Raw genomic sequence first — 23,587 nt, forward strand, 5'->3', positions numbered from 1 at the left:
GTGGGGGAGAGGGGGTACCACCCAGGGGTGGGGGAGGGGATACCCATGCCAGTGGGATACCCAGTGCTGCCCAGCAGAGAGGGGTAATTTAAATTTGGAATAAGGTGGACTTGGGGGTGGGGGTGGGGGGTTAAGCCCATAAGTGGTTATATTCACAACCTACTTATGGGCTTGTCGGATACCCTATATCAGTGGTTCTCAACTTATTTACCTCTACCAAATACAACCCATCGCTTCGCTGATGGGGGGGGGGTATTAAGGAGGGGGGTTGAGAGAGGAGGGAGGGATGTGAGAAGGGTTTGTGTGTGTGAGAGAGAGAGAGGAGTAAGAAAAAAAAAAAAAGAGAGAAAGGTGAGGGGTGGAGGTGGGATTCGTAAAGAGAATGACATGCTCTGCTTAATGACCAAACACACACACACAAAAACAAACTCATGTCAGAACAGCTGTACACACAACGACACAACAGAGTTTATAAAGTAATCTGCTGACACATCGGCAAAAACTTTGAAATCCCAGTTTCAGAAAATGTGTGGGAACATGAACCAAAAGTAATCACTGAAAACATACTGCTCACGTATGACCTTATGATCCCATAGAGCGTGGACATCGAAAACAAAGCATTGCAACCAGATATACTTAGGTACAAAAAAGGAGAATAAGCCATTGCTTATTGAGGTGTCAAGAAGCAATGATTTTGGACTAAATGATGCAGAAATCAAGAAAATGGCCAAACAGAAAGACCTCAAGAATGAAGTGAGAAGATCATGGAAGCTGAAGAATGCCAAAGTTGTACCAGTGATAGCTGGACCTACAGTAATGATGACAAAGAACATCACAGAGATATTAAACAAAGGGGCAATACCACTGGGCGCTCACCTGGTAGCGGCTGGACAAGATAACCAGGCAACCACTGGTAGGCATGGATGACCCACAAAATATATAATTGAGAAAAAAGTAAATACCTTTGGATCTGCTTTTTAATGCCGTGAACAAACCTTGGTACATCATGGGTGATGAAGGTTGTGGTCAAGTTTCATCGGAATTGTGTGTGTCGTTTCAGAAAATAAAGTTTCAGAAAAGAAAGCAAATACATATTTTGGGGGGCAACCCCACCCTCCCCATAGACCCTCCAAGACCCCAATTTTTTTTTAATCTCATGAACAAACTTTAGTACATCACAGTTGGTGAAGATGGAGGTCAAGTTTCATCGGAATTGTACGTGTAGTTTTGGAGAAGAAAGCAAATACATATTTTGGGGAGCAACCCCCCTTAAAGCAGATTTTTCTAATGTCATGAACAAACTTTGGTACCGTCATGGGTGATGAAGGTTGTCATGGAGTTTCATCGGAATTGTGTGTATCGTTTGAGAAGAGAGCAAATACTGTTGTGGGCCGGGGTTCGGCGGCGATAAACGACCACCAGGGGGAGCAGTGGAGTAGTCTCCCACCGAACACCCGGAATTTAGGTCGTGACTCGGATAAGTCTGAGAGTTCACGGGTCCCTTAGCGGACACTGGTCGCCAATATTTCGACGGCATGGGGTAGGGTTAATTGCCTAATTTCAATATACCTAAATACCCACGTCGTCCAACTACCGGGGAAAACCACACCCTCGACGGACCTCGGGCGGAACGGACCGTTTACCGAGCCCGATCCGGGTGTAAACCGAGCAGGGATTACCAAGATCCGTCGGTCCAAATGAACAATTTACGGCACAAACGGCCTTACTAATTCTCAATACGCACCTTGCTAGGCCAATGGGAGAAAGCACAGAAAACGAGCTGGTACATTTAACAGGGGTTCATTTATAACAATAATCAGGGAGGGGAGACACAGAGCAGAGTTATCACGAATAACGAAATGTAATGTACAATGAACAAGGCACTTAAGGATTCTACTTACACAGAGTGGTGCCACACACACACACACACACACACACACACACACACCCAAAGAAATGGTGGCCGTGGCCTGTATTTGCACCTGCCCGCCTCGTGCGGTCTGCTCAAGCTTATCCGGTGGTGGGACTCGAACCCACTGCCAACAATGCCACACCAAGCTCTGGGGACCAAGAACGGCACCACGGATGCCAGCCAGCACAGGCACGGACCAGATGAGAATGCCAGCAGCTTCCTCTCTTTCTCCTTTACAAAGGAGAGAACCTTGCTTGCTTTTTTTCCACGGCTTGCCACTTCGTCTTCTCCTCCCCCTTCCCCGCGGGTCGAGGGCACCGCTCTGAGGGACTCGCCTCCGGATTGGACGAGGGGTTGTCGGGCGACTCGTGGCCGCCCTTCATTGGTCGGGCCGAACACTCCCTCTTCCTGGGCGGGGCCGCCCCTGAGGTGGTCAGCCCCCCTTATTGGCTGGGGTGCGCGTGCGATGCTCGCCCTTCGCTCATTGGCTGGAGGAAACGCTATATGCCCCTCCTTGTGGCGGAGCCTCGATCCGAAGCGACGGAGGCTCCGCCCACGTCCTCAGCCAAAAACACATGGGCAATGGCGACCGGGTTAAGTGCGGGTCGGCGTCGCTGTTGTTGTTGTTGTTGTTGTAGATGTTACAAAAACCTAACTAAAAAAATAACTCGTAGCGCACACACGAAATTCCCATTAGACATTGGGGATGGATTCTAACTATAAACACATACTTATCGAAATAACTGAACTATGGGGACTCTGGCTGTTTGTGTGCAAAAGGCTTCCAGATGCGTAACAATATCTTTTTGGGGAGGTAACCCACTCCCTCCCCCACCGCCTCGTAAACACCCTCTGTAGACCCCTTCAGATCCTCCTTTTTTTATGCCATCACGGGTGATGAAGTTTGTGGTCAAATTTCATTGAAATCATATGTGTAGTTTCTGAGAAGAAGTTGCAAGTATTTGTGGACGGACGACGGACGACGTGCCATCTCATAATCTCCCCGGAACTACTTTACAGGTGAACTAAAAACAATTCCTGGGAATGTTACTACAAACAAACTACAGTTGGAAGCTGTCTGAGGCTCAGTAACAATCCTGAAGATAGCCCCCAGCACAAAACTTTGAGAACAGAAAACTTCACAGCTTGGTCCATGAATCATGACCTCTGACTGAAATGAAGGTGGATGCTTTGAGCTTGCCCTGGGAGGACTACGTTCAATATTCTGAAACCCGCATATGTAGATTCCAATCAAAAAACACACACACACACACACACAGCCTTTTGTTTGTACACACAGTGGGCCACATTTTCAGGGTCATGTGGGCCACACCCACACAACCTACTTCGTGTGTATCCATTTTAAATGGTTTTGGAACTGGAATCTGACCAGACTGCAATACAAATCAATATTCTGTAATCCCTCTCATTTCTACACTGTCAAATGTCTACAAAGCACATTTTAAATGAGCAAACGAAGTCAAAGTGAATTAACAGTTAAAATCAATCTGGTTTGACACTTACATTAGTGGGAGATCTGGAAATTCCCTTTGTTTGAATAAGTTGATATGTTGTTTTTTTACGGGATGTCACCTGGGTCACAGCAATGTGCTGATTGGGCCACATGCAGCCGGTGTGTGTGTGTGTGTGTGTGTGTGTGTGTGTGTGTGTGTGTGTGTGTGTGTGTGTGTGTGTGTGTGTGTGTGTGTGTGTGTGTGTGTGTGTGTGTGTGTGTGTGTGTGTGTGTGCTATGGGTTGAGAACGAACCACTGGCCTCGAGGTACACAAACTCTCCTCTGATCTGTCGAGCCTGGGTTACAATGTCAGCCCAGCTATAAACTGTGTTCCTGGTGTTTTGCAGGCAAAGCGAGGCATCAATGTTTGTTGCCGTCCCTTGGATAGACATTAAACGAGAATCCCATTTGCCGGCATTAGTCGGCGGACGTTAAAGATCCCACCGTGTTGTTCGCGAAGAGTTAGGTGAGCTATCGCCAGCACCCTGGACAAATTCCAAATTCCTGCTATAACCTCCAAGGGGCACTGCATCAGCGGCGCTTCCACCAATGATGCAACCAGCAGCCATCGGCTGCGCATGAAATGAATGAAAATCGCGAATGACCAAATCACTTGTTCACATTTTTCTCCCAAATTTTGGATGTTTCCATTCGATGCATACATTTCCTTGCACCCGACGTAATCCCTTCCACTTAAAACATTTGTCTTTCTTACTCTGAAACTGAGCCAGCTAAACTATAGCTGAGTCGCTTGAGAGATCAAATTTTTACCTACGGCACCAAACATGGGCGTAGGTTATGTTTTCACCCCTGTCTGTTGGGTCGCCAAAATAGGTGACCCTTATTGTCAGCAATTCTTGGGTCGCCGAAATAGGTGACCCTTATTGTCAGCAATTCTTGGGTCGCCGAAATAGGTGACCCTTATTGTCAGCAATTCTTGGGTCGCCGAAATAGATGACCCTTATTGTCAGCAATTCTTGGGTCGCCAAAATAGGTGACCCTTATTGTCAGCAATTCTTGGGTCGCCGAAATAGGTGACCCTTATTGTCAGTAATTCTTGGGTCGCCAAAATAGGTGACCCTTATTGTCAGCAATTCTTGGGTCGCCGAAATAGGTGACCCTTATTGTCAGTAATTCTGTTTGTTTGGATGTTTGTTCGTTTGTCATCAGCATAATTGGTCGTAAACGTGGGCGGATTTTGACCAAACTCGGGTGGTAGGTACATCTTATGACCTAGTGCTTTGGAAATTGTGATGGTTGCTAGGGACGCTTTGGTTCCCTAGCAACAACCGAAAAACCTTCAAAATCGGTACCGTTCACGCAAAATCAATTCCGAAAGCCATTATCCCACGTAGGGTTATGAAACTTGGTGGACAGGTTGAGTGTGTGACAAGGACGAATCTATTCGATTTTGGTGTGGATCCGGATCCAGATACAATAATTATTTAATTTTTAAAGTGTTTCTTCACCATTGAGAGATGGGGCCAAAAACAATAATATATAGAACGATATTTCAAAAAGGTTGTGGCCGAGTTATGACAAAACAAGGCGGATGAGTTGGTTGGGTGACAACAACAAATCGATTAGATTTGAGTTCCGGTGCGGATCCAGATGCGGCCGATCAGTGGGATACAAAATGTGAACTGTTCAGCCTGGCGGAGATACGTGCTCTACCGAGTTCTATTCCAGTTATGCATGCAAAAGGGGGGGGGGACGGAGGGGGTATTATGACTAAATGAAGGAGGAAGTGTAGTGGAGGTCAGTCATAGTTAAGAGTTTAATTATTTTGGTACGCAAGGTATGTTTTGCTGCACATGCCAGAAATTACTGAACTGAAGATCCATAAACCAGATGATGAACTAAGCTGTGTCGATGAAAGACATCACCGGTGCCGTGATATGGAGTTAAAAATGTGTTGGAATCATATTTTGAAAGAAAACAAAAATCTGAATTTTAAACTCAATTTCACATTGTGGTGGAACACTTTGAATAACAGACCATAATGGGAATTCACATTTTCAAAAGAAAACCTTTAAAACTGAAGCAGACTCTCATTCAGCACCATCAATGTCCATGAGAAACCGATGCCGCAGTGTACGACGAAGCGAAATTTCCAGTTTTTCAAAGTACCGAAGCACTTGATGCAAAGTAACCCTGGTTTCCTCACTTCAATGCAGCCTTCCTCACGTCGCCTGACTTTGTGTTAAAGATGCAGCGGGATCTTTGCCTCCCACAACCTAATGCTGGCAGGCAGGACCACCCACATGAGTGTCTGTCCAAGGAACGACTTACTTTGTGATGCAACGCCGGCCTACGAAGCACTAATCCGACGGTTGGTGGGAAATCGAAAAAAATAAATAAAGAAAAACTTTGCATTTCTTGAAAACTGGACAACTCAAATACAAGTCTGCTACCTCTGAGTCTGAGCTATCCTGTTTGACTCAGAAGACTATATAAAGGTTTTAAAACGAAATTCTCCATTGGAACTAGGTATTTTTATTTATGTGAAAAACTGGCAGTGGCTGTAATCTTCCCTCTCTCCAAAGGATTGCCCTGCCATGACCCACAGCATCTGATTTTGATTCTGCCTGGGAAAACTTCCAGAAAAAAAAAAACTTACTCTGTCTCATGCACCGGTTTATCCCATCCTGCCTGTTATCTTATCCCCTCCCCTCCCCAATTTACTTATCCCCTCCCCAATCCATCCTCCTTCCAAATCTCCAGTTTTCCCTCATGAGAGTTTCTTCTGTATCCATCTTGTCCACCCCATGCATCCTCTCCTGCCCCCCATTGTTCGTCCGCCTCCCTCTGCCTTGGCTGCCTTCGGCTCTGCTGTTGGTGTTTCCCCCTCTGCCACCTGTTCCTTTTGTCCCGTTGATCTGTTCAGTAGAAGCGTACTAGCCAAGCAGATTGTTTTCCCAAGCTGGAAGGATAACCCGTCTGAAGGAAACTTTATAGGTCACTCCATACAGCTCACAACAAGTGCGTGTCCATTCTTAGGCAAACCAGAAACATCATCTTGCCTTCTCAAAGTACTGGTTGTCAAGTCAGCCTCTAGTGCATGCTATCGCTCCACTACCTCAATGGCTTCACCTCAGACTCTACTCAAGACAAGACAGAATGTCCCAACTCAGTGTTTCCTCCAAACCTTGTGTACCCAACCCATTCCACACTATCCCAAACTTATCCCCATCATGTGCACTCCCTATTTCACTATGCCTCTTTCATGCTGGAGAAGGTAGATGATGTTCTGTCCAGCCTCAACCCTGCGGCGTAAATGTCCATGTTCTGAAATGCTGTTCTGCTACTTTTGCTTCTCCTCTGTCTGTGATTTTCATCTCGTCTTCCTTTAGCCACCTCCTGTCCACCTGGAGGTTTGACATTTATCACTAATATTCACAAAGAGTGTGCACAAAATGGGTACTCTCAACCACAGACCAGTGAGCTTACTTCCAATTTCAATCAAAATCATTGAATCCATCATCACTGCTGACATTAAGTATTTGGTCTTTTCAAACAGCCTGATACCGAACCACAAGTTTGGGTTCATCCCAGTTACTCAACTTCAGACATGTTTCCGCTTCTCTTTCAGCAACAGATGGAGGCCCTAAATCTAAAACAGGAGGTTCCCTGGATTCCGGCATCACAGGCCCTGCCATAATTCCTGGCTCTCTAACTTCCGACACTCATGTAGTTAACAGTGGCTATGGATACAACTTTCTCCTCTCGTCTCCCAAATGAAGCTGGAGCTCCTCGAGGTTTTGTGCTGGGTCCAGTGCAGTACCTCATCTGTACAAATGACCTCTCTGATGTTCTGGAAAACCCTCTCTTCGATTTTTGTGGATAACTCGACATCGAGTCATGCAGTAGCACATCCCAGTGATAGTTTGACAGCAGCTTGTGTCACTCTTTGCTCATCTGGAATTAGACAAGAAACAACCGCTTCAAAGGGGGGGGGCATAATACCCCCTCCTCTCTAGCAAGTGTCAGGAAAGCACTTTTACTCTGCCAAGTGTATAATGCAAAATTGCAAGTCATTTCCACAGATGACTTGCAATACCCTCCTTGCCACCACCAAGTTCGACCAGGAATTATACCCAACTAGCAGAGTGCCCACCTGACGGGCGATCTTGTTCCAAGCATGCAACACGATCCTCTGACCCATACCTTTATTTGGGCGGTGCATAGGCAACTGGGAGCTCTGTAAAGGCGAAAAAACAAAAAACCCGGGTTAAGTGCATGAAGCAAAAACATACCAACTGCTTACAATTCAAAGCACCTTCACTGCGCTGGAAAACGTGGGGACAGGAATACTGTTCTGTAAGTGGTGGAAACTTGTAATCCCCTCCCACACCTGGAGGCGGCGCTACAGGATACACATTTACATAGAAAATTTGCGTCCCCTGCTCCAACCCCCCCCCCCCCCCCACAAGACCACCAGCAAAGATAAAAACACCCATTTACATTAATTGGGGTCATGCTGATCCTATGTAGCAAGTCTGGATGGAATCATCCCAGAATTGTAGGAGGAGTAGCGCAACATACACACAAACCCACAAACACACACCGGTCCATTAATTAAAGCCAATATCAAATTTTGAGTTAAATTTTTTTTCCCCTGTTTTAACCTCTGGGACCCGAACTCTCCATCTCCTGGGGGCATGAACCAGGGGTAAAACCCCCAAAATCGTTACATATTTCATGTGTCCCCCAATATTGATTGCATATTATACCGTTTCATTATGAGATGTTAAAGATGTGCCCATAATTTGACCTTTTGACCCTGTCCTAGGATGTGGAGTCAGAAACGATACTGATCTTACACCTTCTTACCATGTGGTGATCATAACTACCAAGTTTGGTGAATCTCTGCCCAACTGTTTAGGAGGAGATAGCATGATGGATGGACAGACAAACAGACAGACAAACGTAGCCGGTTACAATATTCCCCCGTTTTTTTTCAAAAAGCATGGAGATAATAATAATAATAAAGTACAAGTGGTAAGAATAATTGCAATTTCCGTGCAATCATCACTATTATGAGTATTTGATCATCACGAGGAGGATACAATTTGCACAAGAAGTGGTCCACCACGAACCATGATACAGACCATATGTGCCGCCAACATTTCTTGGCACAATATATCCACCGTGTGTGTGTGTGTGTGTGTGTGTGTGTGTGTGTGTGTGTGTGTGTGTGTGTGTGTGTGTGTGTGTGTGTGTGTGTGTGTGTGTCATCATTTTTCTGAAGGAATGGCTGAACGGATCTTCGTCAACCTTTGAGAGGTTAATCAGTGAGTGCCGAGGAGTGTTTTTGGAAAAACTAGAATTACAACCTTCAACGTCGTGACGTCACCAGATATACCTCCATCCACATCATTACATCATGATACATTCCAAGTTTGATTTCAATCCCTGAACCCAGATTCAAAATATTAAATAAGTCTTGCTGCCAGACCATGCATCCAATCAGGTTGAAACTGAAAACATATATTCCCCATGACTACGAGATCATAATTGTGAAGTTTCACGTCGAATTGATGAAGTGGTTCAAGAGAAATATATTTTTTAAGATTTTCGTTCAATCCACTATGGCTGCCACAACATGTGACATATTAATTATTCGTGAACAGCTAGGTGTCTCCAAGGCTTGGGGAACATGTGGGTGAAGTTTCCCCTCGATCTGTCAAGCCGTTCTGGAGAAGATTTTAAAATGTTTATTCTTCAAAAACATAGGACCGCCTGTCTTGAAGCTCACCTGGATCAGGAGCAACAGTCACTCAAACCCCCTGCAGAGACTCCCTTAGACCCTGAATTTTTTTTAATGCTGTGAACAAACTTTGGTACATCACGGGTGATGAAGGTCGTCGTGAAGTTTCATTGGAATTGTATGTGTAGTTCGGTGAAGAGAGCAGGTATTTGTGTGTATTGGAGAGGGGGAGGGGGGCTCAAAAAAACCCCGTAGACCCCCTCAATGAGTGCAGATTTAGATGCAGTCATCCACTTTGGGACATTACGGGTGATGAAGGTTGTATCTTCATCAACCACAGACTGAAGCATGGCATAGAATGTCACGTCAGGCCAGATTAGATCTGTGACTTGCTACAGGTACCATGTAAACCTGTACTAACCTGTTCCATGGTCGGGTTGTCGGTGATGAAACCGTCTCCCCCACCAAGTTTCTTGGTGAGGAGGGTGTATGATATGGACACCAAGGAGGATTAAAAACTAAACCTGTCAAAGGGTGGAGGAGCTCCTTGTGAGCCAACGGCCATCCATATCTCCTGCCCAACTGTGTCTGCGGACGTCCTCCTGCAGTTGGGTTACTTTTGTTTCAGAGGTTGGTGGCAGGATTTGCACTCCGGCCACCGTAAGACACTTCAGTCTACAAAACCCACAAATGCAAAGAAAATTGAAAACCCACTCCATGGGAGTACCTCCTGTGCAGCTTCCCTTCGCAGGGTAGCTCACCGGATGACGGGATTGGGGGAAAGCCTTCCGGACCCTCATTCCTTGATGATAGGAGGAAAAGCACGGGGTAAACTTCCTGGGTCAGATTGCCATCGTGAGTGGTGGAGTGGTGCTGAGGTGTCATCCACCAGATGGCGGTCTCCTTGGGTTAACCAAAGGCGGTCCCTTCGGGTGGGTGCCTGAAATGTCTTATCACTATGATCAGAGGATGATCAACCCTGCGACCAGAGGTCAATAGATGTCTGGATCGGGCCTGGGGAGTCATGAATTTACTGGATCATGGGGTGTGGCGCTGTTGGTACCTGTGCAGGAGGACGAAGGTCCGAATCTTCAGGTCATTGGTGCTTCCAGTATTGCTCTTGGGATGTGAGACTTGGACTCTGACCAGCAATCTGAGACGGAGACTTAATTCCTTTGGTACCAGGTCTCTTCGGAGAATCCTTGGTTATCGCTGGTCGGACTTTGTGTCCAACGATCGGTTGCTGAGAGAGACTCAGATGAGATTTGTTAACTGCATAGTCCGTGAGCATCAGTTGCGGTTGTATGGACGTGTGGCTCGTTTTCCTGATGCTGATCCTGCTCATCAGATTCTCTCAGCAAGGGAGCTTCGTGAGTGGAGGAGGCCAATGGGCCAACCACATGCCTCGTGGTTGCAGCCGGTTGATTAGCATCTCAAGGAGATGGGGATGGGCCAAGCATCTGCCTGGGGGATGGCCAGACGGAGGCCCCTGGAGTACAGGCGGAAAGTGGACGCAGCGACGTGCTGCTCCGGTGCATGCTTCCATACCTGACCTGACGTGAAGGTTGTGGTCAAGTTTCATTGATATTGTGTTTGTAGTTTTGGAGAATAGAGCAAATACCTATTTTGGGGGTTCAACAACCCCCCCCCCCACCCCATTGACCCCTTTAATGAGTGCAGATTTTAATAGTCGATACACTTTGGTACATCATGGGTGATGAAGGTTGTGGTCAAGTTTCATCAAAAGTTGTGTGTGTAGTTTTGGAGAAGACAGCAAATTCCTACTTTGGGGGGAGGTCAAAACCCCCCGTAGACCCCCTTAATGTGCGCAGATTTTGATGTTGTCGATATACTTTGGTACTTCACGGGTGATGAATGTTGTGCTCAAGTTTCATCAAAGTCGCATGTGTAGTTTCAAAGAAGAGAGCAAATACCGATTTTGGGGGGTAAAAAAAAATCCCGTATACCCCTCTAATGAGCGCAGATTTTGATGCGGTCAATAAACTTTGGTAGATCAGAGGTGAAGAATGTTATGGTAAAGTTTCATCAAAATTGATTGTGTACTTCCGGAGAAGAGAGCAAATACCGAATTTTTTGGGGGGGGGAGGGGTGGTGGGGTCAAAAAAACCTCCGTAGACCCCCCTGAATGAGCGCAGATTTTGATGTGGTCAATAAACCTTTGTTAGGTATCAGATATGAAGCTTGTGGCCAAGTTTTATCAAAATCGTGTTTTTGGTTCAAGCGATAATGACTGAAGTGTTTCTGGACTGACTGACTCACTCACCTACGGACACTGCTCGATCACATAAGCTCACCTGACTTCAGGCCCAGGTGAGTTTTAAATGTTTGAAAATTTTGAAAAAAAAAAAAAGAGTTTATTTGGGGGATTTTTTGTTTAATCCCTCTCTTGTGCCTAAGCCTCTGTAGCTATGTGAAAGGTAGTATTAAATGATCCCCAACTCCATTCCTGAGTGCGTACAGGGAAACGTTTTCGGCACCCACAACAAAATAGAAAAAAGAAGTTGATTTTTTTCAAAATGCCAACAGGGTTAAACAGCACCGGGCAACGTTGGGTACCCACCGGGCAACGTCCGGTACCGCCCATCCAAGCTGGGTACCAACCGGGCAATGTCGGGTACCCACCGGGTAACGTCCAGTACCGTCCATCCAAGCTGGGTACCAACCGGGTAAGGTCCAGTACTGCCCATCCAAGCCGGGTACAAACCGGGCAATGTCGGGTACCCACCGGGCAACGTCCGGTACCGCCCATCCAAGCTGGGTACCAACCGGGCAACGTCGGGTACCCACCGGGCAATGTCCAGTACTGCCCATCCAAGCCGGGTACCAACCGGGCATCGTCCAGTACCGCCCATCCAAGCCGGTAACCAACCGGGCAACGTCCAGTACTGCCCATCCAAGCCAGGTACCAACCAGGCAATGTTGGGTACCCACCGGGCAACATCCGGTACCGCCCATCCAAGTCGGGTACCAACCGCGCAACGTCGGGTACCCACCGGGCAACATCCAGTACCGCCCATCCACGTCGGGTACCAACCGGGCAATATCAGGTACCCACCGGGCAACGTCCAATACCGCCCATCCAAGCCGAGTACCAACCGGGCAACATCGGGTACCCACCGGGCAACATCCGGTACCTACAGAGCAATGCCGGGTACCAACCAGACGTCGGGTACCCACCGGGCAACGTCGGGTACCGCCCATCCAACGCTGGGTACCCACCGGGCAACGTCCGGTACCACCCATCCAATGCCGGGTACCAACCGGGCAACGTCGGGTACCCACCAGGCAACGTCTGGTACTGCCCATCCAATGCCGTGTACCAACCGGGCAACGTCGGGTACCCACCGGGCAACATCCGGTACCTACAGAGCAATGCCGGGTACCAACCAGACGTCGGGTACCCACCGGGCAATGTCGGGTACCGCCCATCCAACGCTGGGTACCCACCGGGCAACGTCCGGTACCACCCATCCAATGCCGGGTACCAACCGGGCAACGTCGGGTACCCACCAGGCAACGTCTGGTACTGCCCATCCAATGCCGTGTACCAACCGGGCAACGTCGGGTACCTACCGAGCAGCATCGGGTACCACCTGTCCAATGCCGGGTACCAACCGGGCAGCGTCGGGAACCCACCAGGCAACGTCGGGTACCTACTGAGCAACGCTGGGTACCTCCCGTCCAATGCTGGGTACCTCCCATACAACGCCGGGTACCAACCGGGCAGCGTCGGGAATCCACTGAGCAACGCCGGGTACCTCCGCGACTGTATCACAATTAAAACTTACATTTACATTCTCCATCATCTCATGAACTCACTACATTTACATTTTGAAACATCATCTTAAGCTCTAGGTCACAGAAGCCCATGGTCTTTGAACGATTCATTCCTTCCACTTGGTGAATGAGATACACCGAGGTTGGTGAATGAGACACACCGAGGTTGGTGAATGAGACACACCGAGGTGATACAGAAGGTCTCGGCCGATGGCAGAGCATGGGAACATCGTAGGTCCCTTTGGGGAAATGACTAAGTTAGTTTATAGGGTCGACGAAAACCGAGCTGGTTCAGTGAAAAAAGAACTCCTCCGGGTGTACAGGGACAGGTACGGCAAGGGTAAACAGGACGTGGAGTTCAAGGTCCTTTTAAACAAGTGAGGTTGGTCTGACGGTAGTGCTCAGCTGGTGCTCAGTCGGCCTGATGTGACTCGTTTCAAAATTCCATTTGGAGGTGACCACGACTCTGCACACGATACATCACATACAGACAACTCTCAAGTATGCTCTGTGATGTTAATTCTGATGTCATCCTTTTAAGCTGTTCAGTTGAGCATGGACTGTGCACTGTGCTGTACCTGAGCCATCCCAAGCATCATGAACTCCATGACACTTAATACGAGTTCCCTCACAAGGAACCGACACAGGAGGATGCTATTACGCACAATAAAGCCTGCATTGCTGTTATTACCAACATATGGCTGTTTGTGCATGCTCTATCCTTATTAATGCCGAGCATCAGACAAGGAAACAGCATTGTACCGTTTTTAAAGTCATTTTTACCTCCACCATCAAAGGTGGATGGAGGTTATGTTTTCATCCCTGTTTGTCTATATGTCTGTCTGTCTGTCTGTCTGTCTGTCTGTTTGACTGTGAGTAGGATATCTCAAAAGGTTGTGGATGTCGAGTTATGACAAAACTGGGTGGATGAGTTGTGAAGGTGACAAGAACAAGGTGATTCGATTTTTGGTTCAGGTCCGAATCCAGGTCCGGCATATCATTGAGATACATAACGTGAACTGTTCGGCCTGGCAGAGAATGATTCAAAACCATTCTAAAATCACCCAACTCCCTCCTCATACCCTCAAGATTTGCCTTCCTGAAATCTAATAGCCAGCTTACTCTACTATCCTGATCGCTAACCCTTAAAACAGAATCTTTGTGCACACAATAGTATGATCACTTCATCATAAATGCTCCCCTCCATCCACCCTCCTCCACCATATTGGGACCATTACTTAAAAGGAAGTTGAACACCGCATTCCACCTCATGGACTTATCTACAAAGTGAGTTAAAAGCAATCTATATTGATAAATAGCAAATACCACCCATCGCTTCACTGACGGGAATACGAAAGTGGGGCGGGGGACAGGGGGGAAGAGAGAGAGAGAGGGGGGAGAGTGAAGAGGTGGAGAGGAAAAAAGGGATGTAGAGCGAGGAGGGTGGGAAGACAGTGAGAGGAAGGGAAGGCAGACGTGCAGTGGAGCGTTTATTATTATTCATACTGTTTCATCAAAATTATTCTGCATAGAAGAACAGTGAAGATGGAAACAAAATAATGACCGAAATACATTTTCTACCGGTCATACTATAAATACAGCCCTGAAACAGACACCGCCCAGACATGTCCAGAGACAAACTCCCGCCCAGACGCGTCCAGAGACAAACTCCCGTGCGGACGCGTCCGGAGACAAACACCGCCCATACACGCCTGGAGACAAACACCACCCGGACACGTCCAGAGACAAACACCGACCAGACAAGTCTGGAGACAAACACCATCCGGACATGTTTAGAGACAAACAATGCCCGGACATAAACACCGCCTGGACACTTCCGGAGACAAACGCCCATGCAGACATGTCCAGAGACAAACTCCCGCCCAGACAAGTCTGGAGACAAACTCCCGTCCGGACGCGTCCGGAGACAAACACCGCCCATACACGCCTGGAGACAAACACCACCCGGACACGTCCAGAGACAAACACCGACCAGACAAGTCTGGAGACAAACACCATCCGGACATGTTTAGAGACAAACAATGCCCGGACATAAACACCGCCTGGACACTTCCGGAGACAAACGCCCATGCAGACATGTCCAGAGACAAACTCCCGCCCAGACACGTCTGGAGACAAACTCCCGTCCGGACGCGTCCGGAGACAAACACCGCCCATACACGCCTGGAGACAAACACCGCCCGGACACGTCCAGAGACAAACACCGCCCAGACAAGTCTGGAGACAAACACCATCCGGACATGTTTAGAGACAAACAATGCCTGGACATAAACACCGCCTAGACACTTCTGGAGACAATGCCCATGCAGACACGTCCAGAGATAAGTACCATCTGGACACATCCAGAGACAAACACGGTCCACACATAACCACCGTCCGGATATGTCCAGAGACAGACGGAGAGTGAGAGGTAGGTGTGGAGGAGGGTGCTGCACTGGGAGGGGTAGAGGAGGTATTGGGAGGGGTAGAGCAAGGATGGGACAGAGAGAGAGGGGTGGGAGTGGGGGAGTTAGCAGAGAAGACATGTTATGCTTTATGAAACACACACACACACACACACACACACACACACACACACACACACACACACACACACACACACACACACACAATAGTGCTTGGCCGATATCGGCATTTTTTCGGGAATCAGCAGGTTGGAGTCAGTGTGATTACCGCCGACAGTACGTCCTGAATACAACCCAGAAAACTTGAGTAGCTTTTACCAAAAAACAACGATGCATTTATATTCACTTTTCAGGGAGATGATCACAAACATGGTTGGGTCTTAGGCCTGTCACATTTGTTCTACGGCGAGGATACGGTGGCCGTACCCCCCCCCCGAATTGACAGAAACGTGCGGTGGCCTCAGGGTGGCCCTACGCCGTTTGGCTATCTTTTACAGGCCGTAGGGGTCGCCGTGGAATTATAACGCGGAGTTATAACTTTTTTTCATTTCTACGTTCGCCGTAGCAATTCGACAAGCCGTAGTTGTGACGTAGTTGTATTCCACGTCGATCGTACGGTGGGCTTGCGTTATTCGTGTGGCTGCCGTGGTCTCTTATCAATGAAAAATGAATTTTGCCCTAAAAACCGAATACATTAAAAAAAAACCGAACACTGTGGCGTTCGTGTTTGTTCACGTGTCTCCCCCACCTGTTCGAGCCGCATCTTCGCGCTTTGTTCGTCCAGTTCGTTGGTGGAAGTCCTCGTGAAAGCATCTCTCGTGTGTCGATCGATACTTTACCTCGTGTTTTCACCTTGATTTGTGCTGTTTTTTGGGGGTTTTTTTACTCATCTTGTGTTTTAATTAATAACAAAAAAGCAATCCAATAACGTGGTGTGACGGACTGTCGGGCAAGGATTTAATTTCACAGAAAAACCGGTTGTAATTTGGAATATCCATGATTACCTCAGCCCGATGCGTTTGATGAAAGTGATTGTGGTTCTGGGGGCATCATGTTGATGCGCTGCCCTGGGGGCAGCGCTCGCAGAGTGCGTGAGCGATCGGAACCCAGGACGGAGCTCGAGCCTGTGTGGACCTTTGGATTGGTGATTGTACCAGTTTACATACAATACACCGCCACCGAAGGTCATTTACTCATTTTACCTTAAACTTGGGGAATTTCAGTTGAAAGTGTCTTGAAAGTGGGTTTTTCTTGGGGTCCAGGAACAGGTTAATTAACTCCATTATTTCTTATTGGGAAAATAGTTTGGGAATCGAACTTTTTGCAATCCGAACAGCCTCCTGGAATGAATTCAATTCGGATTCTGGGGGCACCACGTACTGGTACATTCCGAACTGGTATATTTTTATTTCAGTAAAAAAAGAACTGGTATATATACCCACTCGTTACCGTCCGTCTGGCCGCACGTTTGCCTTAGGGCCCCCCTGCGGTCGCCTTGCGGGCACCTTGAGGCTACCTTGCGTCTGCCTTGAAAATTCTATGGCCGCCACAGGAACGCCCGAAGGTCACCGTGCGACATCAAATCAAAGACCGTACGGCACCCCCACGTTTTCGGTCTTCACAATTTCTAAATACGCCGTGCGGCTCCCCGAAAAATAAAAACACGTGACTGCTACATTGTGTGACCGTGGAAATACTGCGGCTGCCCTATAATTGCTTGTGGCCGTAGATTTTGGAGACCCCACGGCCGCCGTGGCAAATGTGACTTAGGCCTTACTTCACAACAACTCGCTCAGGGTGAGGGTGCACGGACCACTCACTCAGGGTGACGGAGCACGGACCACTCACTCAGGGTGACAGAGCATGGACCCATTCGCTGAGGATGACAGAGCACAGACCACTCGCTCAGGGTGACGGAGCACAGACCATTCACTGAGGATGACAGAGCACAGACCACTCACTCAGGGTGACGGAGCACGGACCACTCACTCAGGGTGACGGAGCACGGACCACTCACTCAGGGTGACGGAGCACGGACCACTCACTCAGGGTGACGGAACACAGACCACTCACTCAGGGTGACAGAGTATGGACCACTCACTCAGGATGACAGAATGGACCCCTCGCTCAGGGTGACGGAACACGGACTACTCACTTAGGGTGAAGGAACACGGACCACTCACTCAGGGTTACAGAGTATGGACCACTCACTCAGGGTGACGGAACACGGACCACTCACTCAGGGTGACAGAGTATAGACCACTCACTCAGGGTGACGGAACACGGACCACTCACTCAGGGTGACGGAACATGGACTACTCACTCAGGGTGACGGAACACGGACCACTCACTCAGGGTGACGGAGCATGGACCATTCGCTGAGGATGACGGAGCACAGACCACTCGCTCAGGGTGACGGAGCATGGACCATTCACTGAGGATGACGGAGCACAGACCACTCGCTCAGGGTGACAGAGTATGGACCACTCACTCAGGGTGACGGAACACGGACCACTCACTCAGGGTGACAGAGCATGGACCATTCACTGAGGATGACGGAGCACAGACCACTCGCTCAGGGTGACAGAGTATGGACCACTCACTCAGGGTGACGGAACACGGACCACTCACTCAGGGTGACAGAGTATGGACCACTCACTCAGGGTGATGGAACATGGACCACTCACTCAGGGTGACAGAGTATGGACCACTCACTCAGGGTGACGGAACATGGATCACTCACTCAGGGTGACAGAACACGGACCACTCACTCTGGGTGACAGAGTACGGACCACTCGCTCAGGTGACGGAGCACGGACCACTCACTCAGGGTGACGGAGCATGGACCACTCACTCAGGGCGACAGAGTATGGACCACTCACTCAGGGTGACAGAGCACGGACCATTCGCTGAGGATGACAGAGCACAGATCACTCGCTCAGGGTGACTGAGCACAGACCACTCACTCAGGGTGACAGAGTATGGACCACTCACTCAGGGTGACGGAGCATGGACCATTCGCTGAGGATGACGGAGCATGGACCACTCAGTCAGGTTGACGTGGCACGGCAAAAGTGTCTGCAATGAGTGAACGATTCACTCAGAAGGACGTAGTGCAGTACTGCTATCGACAGTAGGGCACTCAGCAAGTGGCTTAAGCACTCAAGCCAGCACTCAGCCAGAAAACTCAGCAGCCTGAAACTTTGCGTGCAAACTAAGGAAACTCCAAGGAAATGCATGACTGAAAATTGGGTGTTTGTGTTAATTAAAACACCCCTTTTGAAGATAATTAATGGCCTTTTTTAAATTATATCCTTTATCAGGCACATCCTCGGCGACCTCACTCTCTCTGGAGTCTTAAGGCATATCCTAGGTAACCTCACTGGGGTCTGAAGCCACCATGTTTTTTGGCTTGCCCAACCATAGTTCAACTTGGAACAGGCTGCAACGATTTCTTAATGATAAAGTTTTGTGTTTTTTTTTTCCACTCTCCTCACTCATATTGTCGATACCTACAAATTGCTGAATACATTGCAATGCTAATAAACGCCCGGAGACGCTAGCCTTCGTGGCTTTATTTGGGGGGAGGGGGGGGGCAACCCCCATAGACCACGTTCGGGCCCGACTTTTTTAATGCCCTGAACAAACTTTGGTACATACAGGGTGATGAAGGTTATGGTCAAGTTTCATCGAAAGAAGTTGCAAGTATTTGTGGATGGACTGACGGACGGACAGCCGGACCGGCGATCGGGCGGACAGGCAGGTGGAGGGATGGGCAGATGGACGGATGGACAGACGGGCGGACGGATGGTGCGCCATCCCATAAGCTCCCTGGAACTATGTTCCAGGAGAGCTAAGAATGCTTATCTTGTTCAGGGCGAGGAGCTTACGCAGTCGCGTGCGAACAACCGGAAGTAATCATCCGCATGCAAACTTTCTTGAAGTATAATATATACTATTACCAGATCTGGCAACAATAGCCAGTACGTACTACATGAATGTAATCGTGGTTTCTTTGCCACCTGCATGAAGGTTGAATTATTTCAGATTTTAATAAATTTCATTGATTGCTTGCTTATTTAATATTTATTTATTTACTATATAGAGACCTGTCTTGGCAAGGTGGTGTGATGATGAGAGTATCTGCTCAGAGATTGGGAGGTCAGTGGTTTGAATCCTGACCCTGTCATATTAAAAAAAAAACTCTTTAAGTGGGATGTGCTGCTTCCTTGCTTGATGCTTGGCATTTTTTTTTTTGAGGATAGAATACGGACAAGCAACCATTGTACAGGCTTGATGGGCCTGATGACATCTTCCTACTTGAGGTTCCTTGTCATGGAACTCCTATTTATTCATTCTCCAAAAACACCGGCCATATAGGGTCTACCTGGTCTACTTGGTCATCTGTCGATGATTTATTTACACATTCTTCAGCTCGGTTAATAATGCGGGGGTTGTTCTGAGTTCACATCCATCAAATTGATGGGGCTGGATTGATCAATCGAGCCCAACATCATTACTGAGATCCCGACAAATGGTCTGGTGGTTCTTACACATCGAATCGATTGCACAAAGAAAGTTTACTCGGATTTACTCGAGGAAGTTTCAGTAAGTAAACTCCCACCATGATTTTTACTTTCTTTGCATTCATATTTAGCTCAACAGCGTCTTGTACGACTCCGTGGAATCTGGCCAGTTCGTTGTGCCATGCACAAGTGCACAGGATAATGAAAACCAAACAAGGCGGCAGCTTTGTCAAGGGATGCTCTCCCGCCTCACTCCCTTTCCTTCCAGCAATTGTCGGATCAGGCTGAAAACACAGGGGCCATGGAGGGGATGGGATCGGATTGTGGGAAATGCATGAAAACCGGTTTAACGGAGCATTCTCACAGCACATCGTGAAATCCGAAAGATTCTTTCATGTAATTGGGTTGGTAAGCTGACTGTCCCGTTCAGTACAAGGACTTTTTGTTCGATAGAAAGCTTTTATCTCAGTTTTTTTAAACTTATTGTCGCAGGTCAACAATAGATTCCTCTTCTTCTTCTTCTGTTTGTTTGTTTGTTTGTTGTGTTTTGTTTGAAATGTACACCCATTGGTCGGCAGCTGACAGACCACACCCACATTGGTCGCTTGACTCCACCCACCATGGCACTCAGACAAAATGATATGGCCGCCATCTTGTTTTTCTGGTGGGCCTAACACATTAGGCCTGTAGGCCTCTGCTAATTACACACTGTCCAGGTTTGTTGCGTCAAATTTCCATTGGGTGTGTTTGCGCCTGGGGTTAATCATGATTAGGGACCCCGAAAAAATCTAATCATGTATGTCGAGTACAATAGTCAGGTTTAAAATCTAATCAATATGTGTCGAATAGACAGAACGCACGATAATAAAGCGTTACGTTATGTAATTGAGCGTTGCATCATGTTATGTTACATAACGTAAATGAGGAAAACAACAATAGCGTTACATCGTTTTTGAACAGCTCCATAATGGGGGTGAAACAATCTGTGACCATGTGACGAATCAGCTCATTGTGACATAACCATGGTGATGGGTGGAGGATGACATGGATGGGAGGTGTTGAGTTAATATTTCAATCGTGAATTAAATATCTCCCAATCGTGTTGTTCGTGGAATCTTTAACATCCACCGACTAATACCGGGCAGACGGGAAGCTAGGTTTAACATCCATCCAAGGGACGGCACTCACATTGACGCCTCGCTCTGCGTGAGACACCTGGGTGGCAGTTTATAGCTGGGCCGAGATTGGAACGCAGCCTGGACAGTTCAGAGGAAAGTCTGTTGCGTAACTCAAAGCCATCCTGCCAGCCCTGAGGCTATGGAAACATCATGGTGAAATAAAACACAATTTACACCGGACAAAGGCTTGTTATAGAAACAATAGTGCAGCTGTTGTGGCCTTATTTTATGGTAATATTACAGAAACGTGTCCTTGTGAAGACTGTTGACGAGGAATCTGCTCGTCACTTTGATGGAGGGAGAGCAGCAATGATTGTTAATTATAAAAAATTGATCTGTTGAAAATTGTCAATGGGTTCCTCTCCAGAAGCATGGCACTTGACCTTGGCATGATGGCACAAAGAGATTGAAATGGTCCTGCAGTTGCTATGGAACAACCAATTGTAATTATAACGAGAGCTAAGTCGATGACGTGCCATCGCAAATCCCCACGCTTCCCACCTAAAGCAAAGTTTTAACATGGCAAAAAAGTTCCACCAGGAATGACTCAATATCAAAATTTGAGCGAATTTTTTTCTCCTAATTTTGACCCCTGTGACCCCGTCCCCACCCCTGGGGAATGAAACGGGGGTCAAATGCAACAAATTGTTACAATGTTGATTGCAGATACAAAGTTCCATTTAAAAAAAATCATTTAAAATGTGCCCGTAATTGCATTTTTGGTTTTGATCTTTTGACCCTGCCCCAGGTGAAGGAGCCAAAAGTGAGACTGCTGTTGCACCTTCTTGCCATGTGGTGATCTTAACTGCCAAGTTTGGTGAATTTCTGTCCAACCATTTAGGAGGAGGTCATGTGACGGCCGATTACAATATCCCCCTGTTTTCTTCAGAAGGCGTTCGGATAATAAATAAATCATGGAGGTACCTCTTGGCATAACACCTTGACGTTTTCATCCTGATCTGCACACCGTGCGGTTTCCTTTCCGTCATGCGAACTGTCTTGAAGTCATCCTCGCAGGTGTTTTCTCTGCGAAGATAAATTTTGTACATAGAGTCACGCGATTCACTTAATATCCAGAAATGACATTCCCCACGTTTCGCTGTCACGCTCTGGTTACTGCACCATGCTGTTGTGACGAAGTCAAGGTGACAAATGTCTACAACAGGATGGCTTTCAGAAACCACAACACTTTGCCAATGAAATCTTCACCGCCTTTTCTCCCTCTCCTCCTTATATTACCTAATATCGCCTCCATGAAACACTCCCCACTATCCATATCCCACTCATGAGTTTATTTGAACAAGGACAATTGGTGGAAGGAAGAGTCCTCAGACAAGGGTAAAGGTCAGGTTTCTAGGAAACGTGCGTCCTGTTCCACCCTGACCCCAACCTTTCGTGAGCCTCATGGTGGATGTTCAATGCATCTCTCTGCAAGATTGCAGTTTTAAATGAAATGATGGTTTACAGAGTCCGGGCCCCAAGTGCAGCGGAACATCTTACCATGTCCGGTATCTGCAAGTCCTTTGGTTGTCATAAAATGTATCGTTTAACAATAACTCCCTACTCCTTCCTTCAACCATGCTCTATTGCAACCTAAGTTGTTCTATCATGCCGTACGTATGCTATATCATCAATCCTCATGGTTGCAACCATTTCGTGACTCACGGTGATTGGAAGAAGCCACTCGAATTTGATAAAGCAAGGGACTAAAATCCAAATGTCCTTTGTCATAAGAACAAACCACATAAGAGTTCAGGTTAGGAATCTCAATCTAACATACCAACGTGTCCACCCCATACTGCAAGTCATCGGTGATAAATCGTTCCTCGATGGACGCCTCCTATCAGAAAGATTTGGTACACTACTCATGGCAAAACTTCCTGACACATCCAATAAATCATCTTCAAACTTCTTCCTCTTTCGGCTGCTCCCGTTAGGGGTCGCCACAGCGGATCATCCGTATGATCCGCATAGTGATTTGGCACAGGTTTTATGCCGGATGCCCTTCCTGACGCAACCCTGGTCGCCTCTTACGACACAGGGATATGGTACACCTATTTTAACCGGGGTATACACCGGCCTAGTATACTGGTACTTGCTTCACCGACCTCGGAAGGATGACAGGCTGAGTCAACCCCCTGGTGTATTAATTCAGTGGCCCAACGGGGCTTGAACTCAGGACCTTTTGGATCCCAAGCTGCTGCCCTAACCACTGCACCAACACCAGGCACCATCTTCAAACATCTGGGTGAAAAGATGATGTGACACAAGGAGCACGAGGTTTCTATACTTACTTTTACTCGATTCACTAACTTTTTGATTTCTGTTCACGTCGCTTTGCCACGCTCGCAAGTTCCTCTTAAGAAGTTCCACTGACACAAGGTCATGAAGGAAACCTATCATTTGACACCCAGTGTAAATATATATATATATATATATATATATATATATATATATATATATATATATATATATATATATATATATATAATGTTTATTTGTAATAAAAAGTGTTTTATAACC

General features: G+C 47.4%; 1 protein-coding gene across 10 annotated transcripts in view; it reads right to left on the bottom strand.

Moving 5' to 3' along the window:
• The window catches only part of LSS (lanosterol synthase), a 113,693-nt gene extending 91,413 nt beyond the window's left edge, over positions 1-22,280 (bottom strand). Inside the window, exons 1-3 of one of the 10 annotated variants that reach the window (XM_085891128.1) lie at positions 22,187-22,252; positions 21,989-22,090; positions 7,544-7,627 (exon numbers count right to left, since the gene is read on the bottom strand). In XM_085891128.1, the coding sequence (XP_085747254.1) occupies positions 7,544-7,627; positions 21,989-22,053 (149 nt within the window). In that variant the 5' untranslated portion in view covers positions 22,054-22,090; positions 22,187-22,252. Of the gene's footprint in view, positions 1-7,543; positions 7,628-16,108; positions 16,494-21,074; positions 21,202-21,988 lie in introns of those variants that run through there. The other 9 variants (XM_085891134.1, XM_085891127.1, XM_085891137.1 and 6 more) reach the window with 9 other exon arrangements.
• Positions 22,281-23,587: the final 1,307 nt, after the last annotated feature.

Source organism: Eptatretus burgeri, chromosome 8 (assembly GCF_056783735.1).
Source record: "Eptatretus burgeri isolate ZD-2024b chromosome 8, Ebu_testis_v1, whole genome shotgun sequence".
In the NCBI taxonomy this organism is placed as follows: Eukaryota; Metazoa; Chordata; class Myxini; order Myxiniformes; family Myxinidae; genus Eptatretus; species Eptatretus burgeri.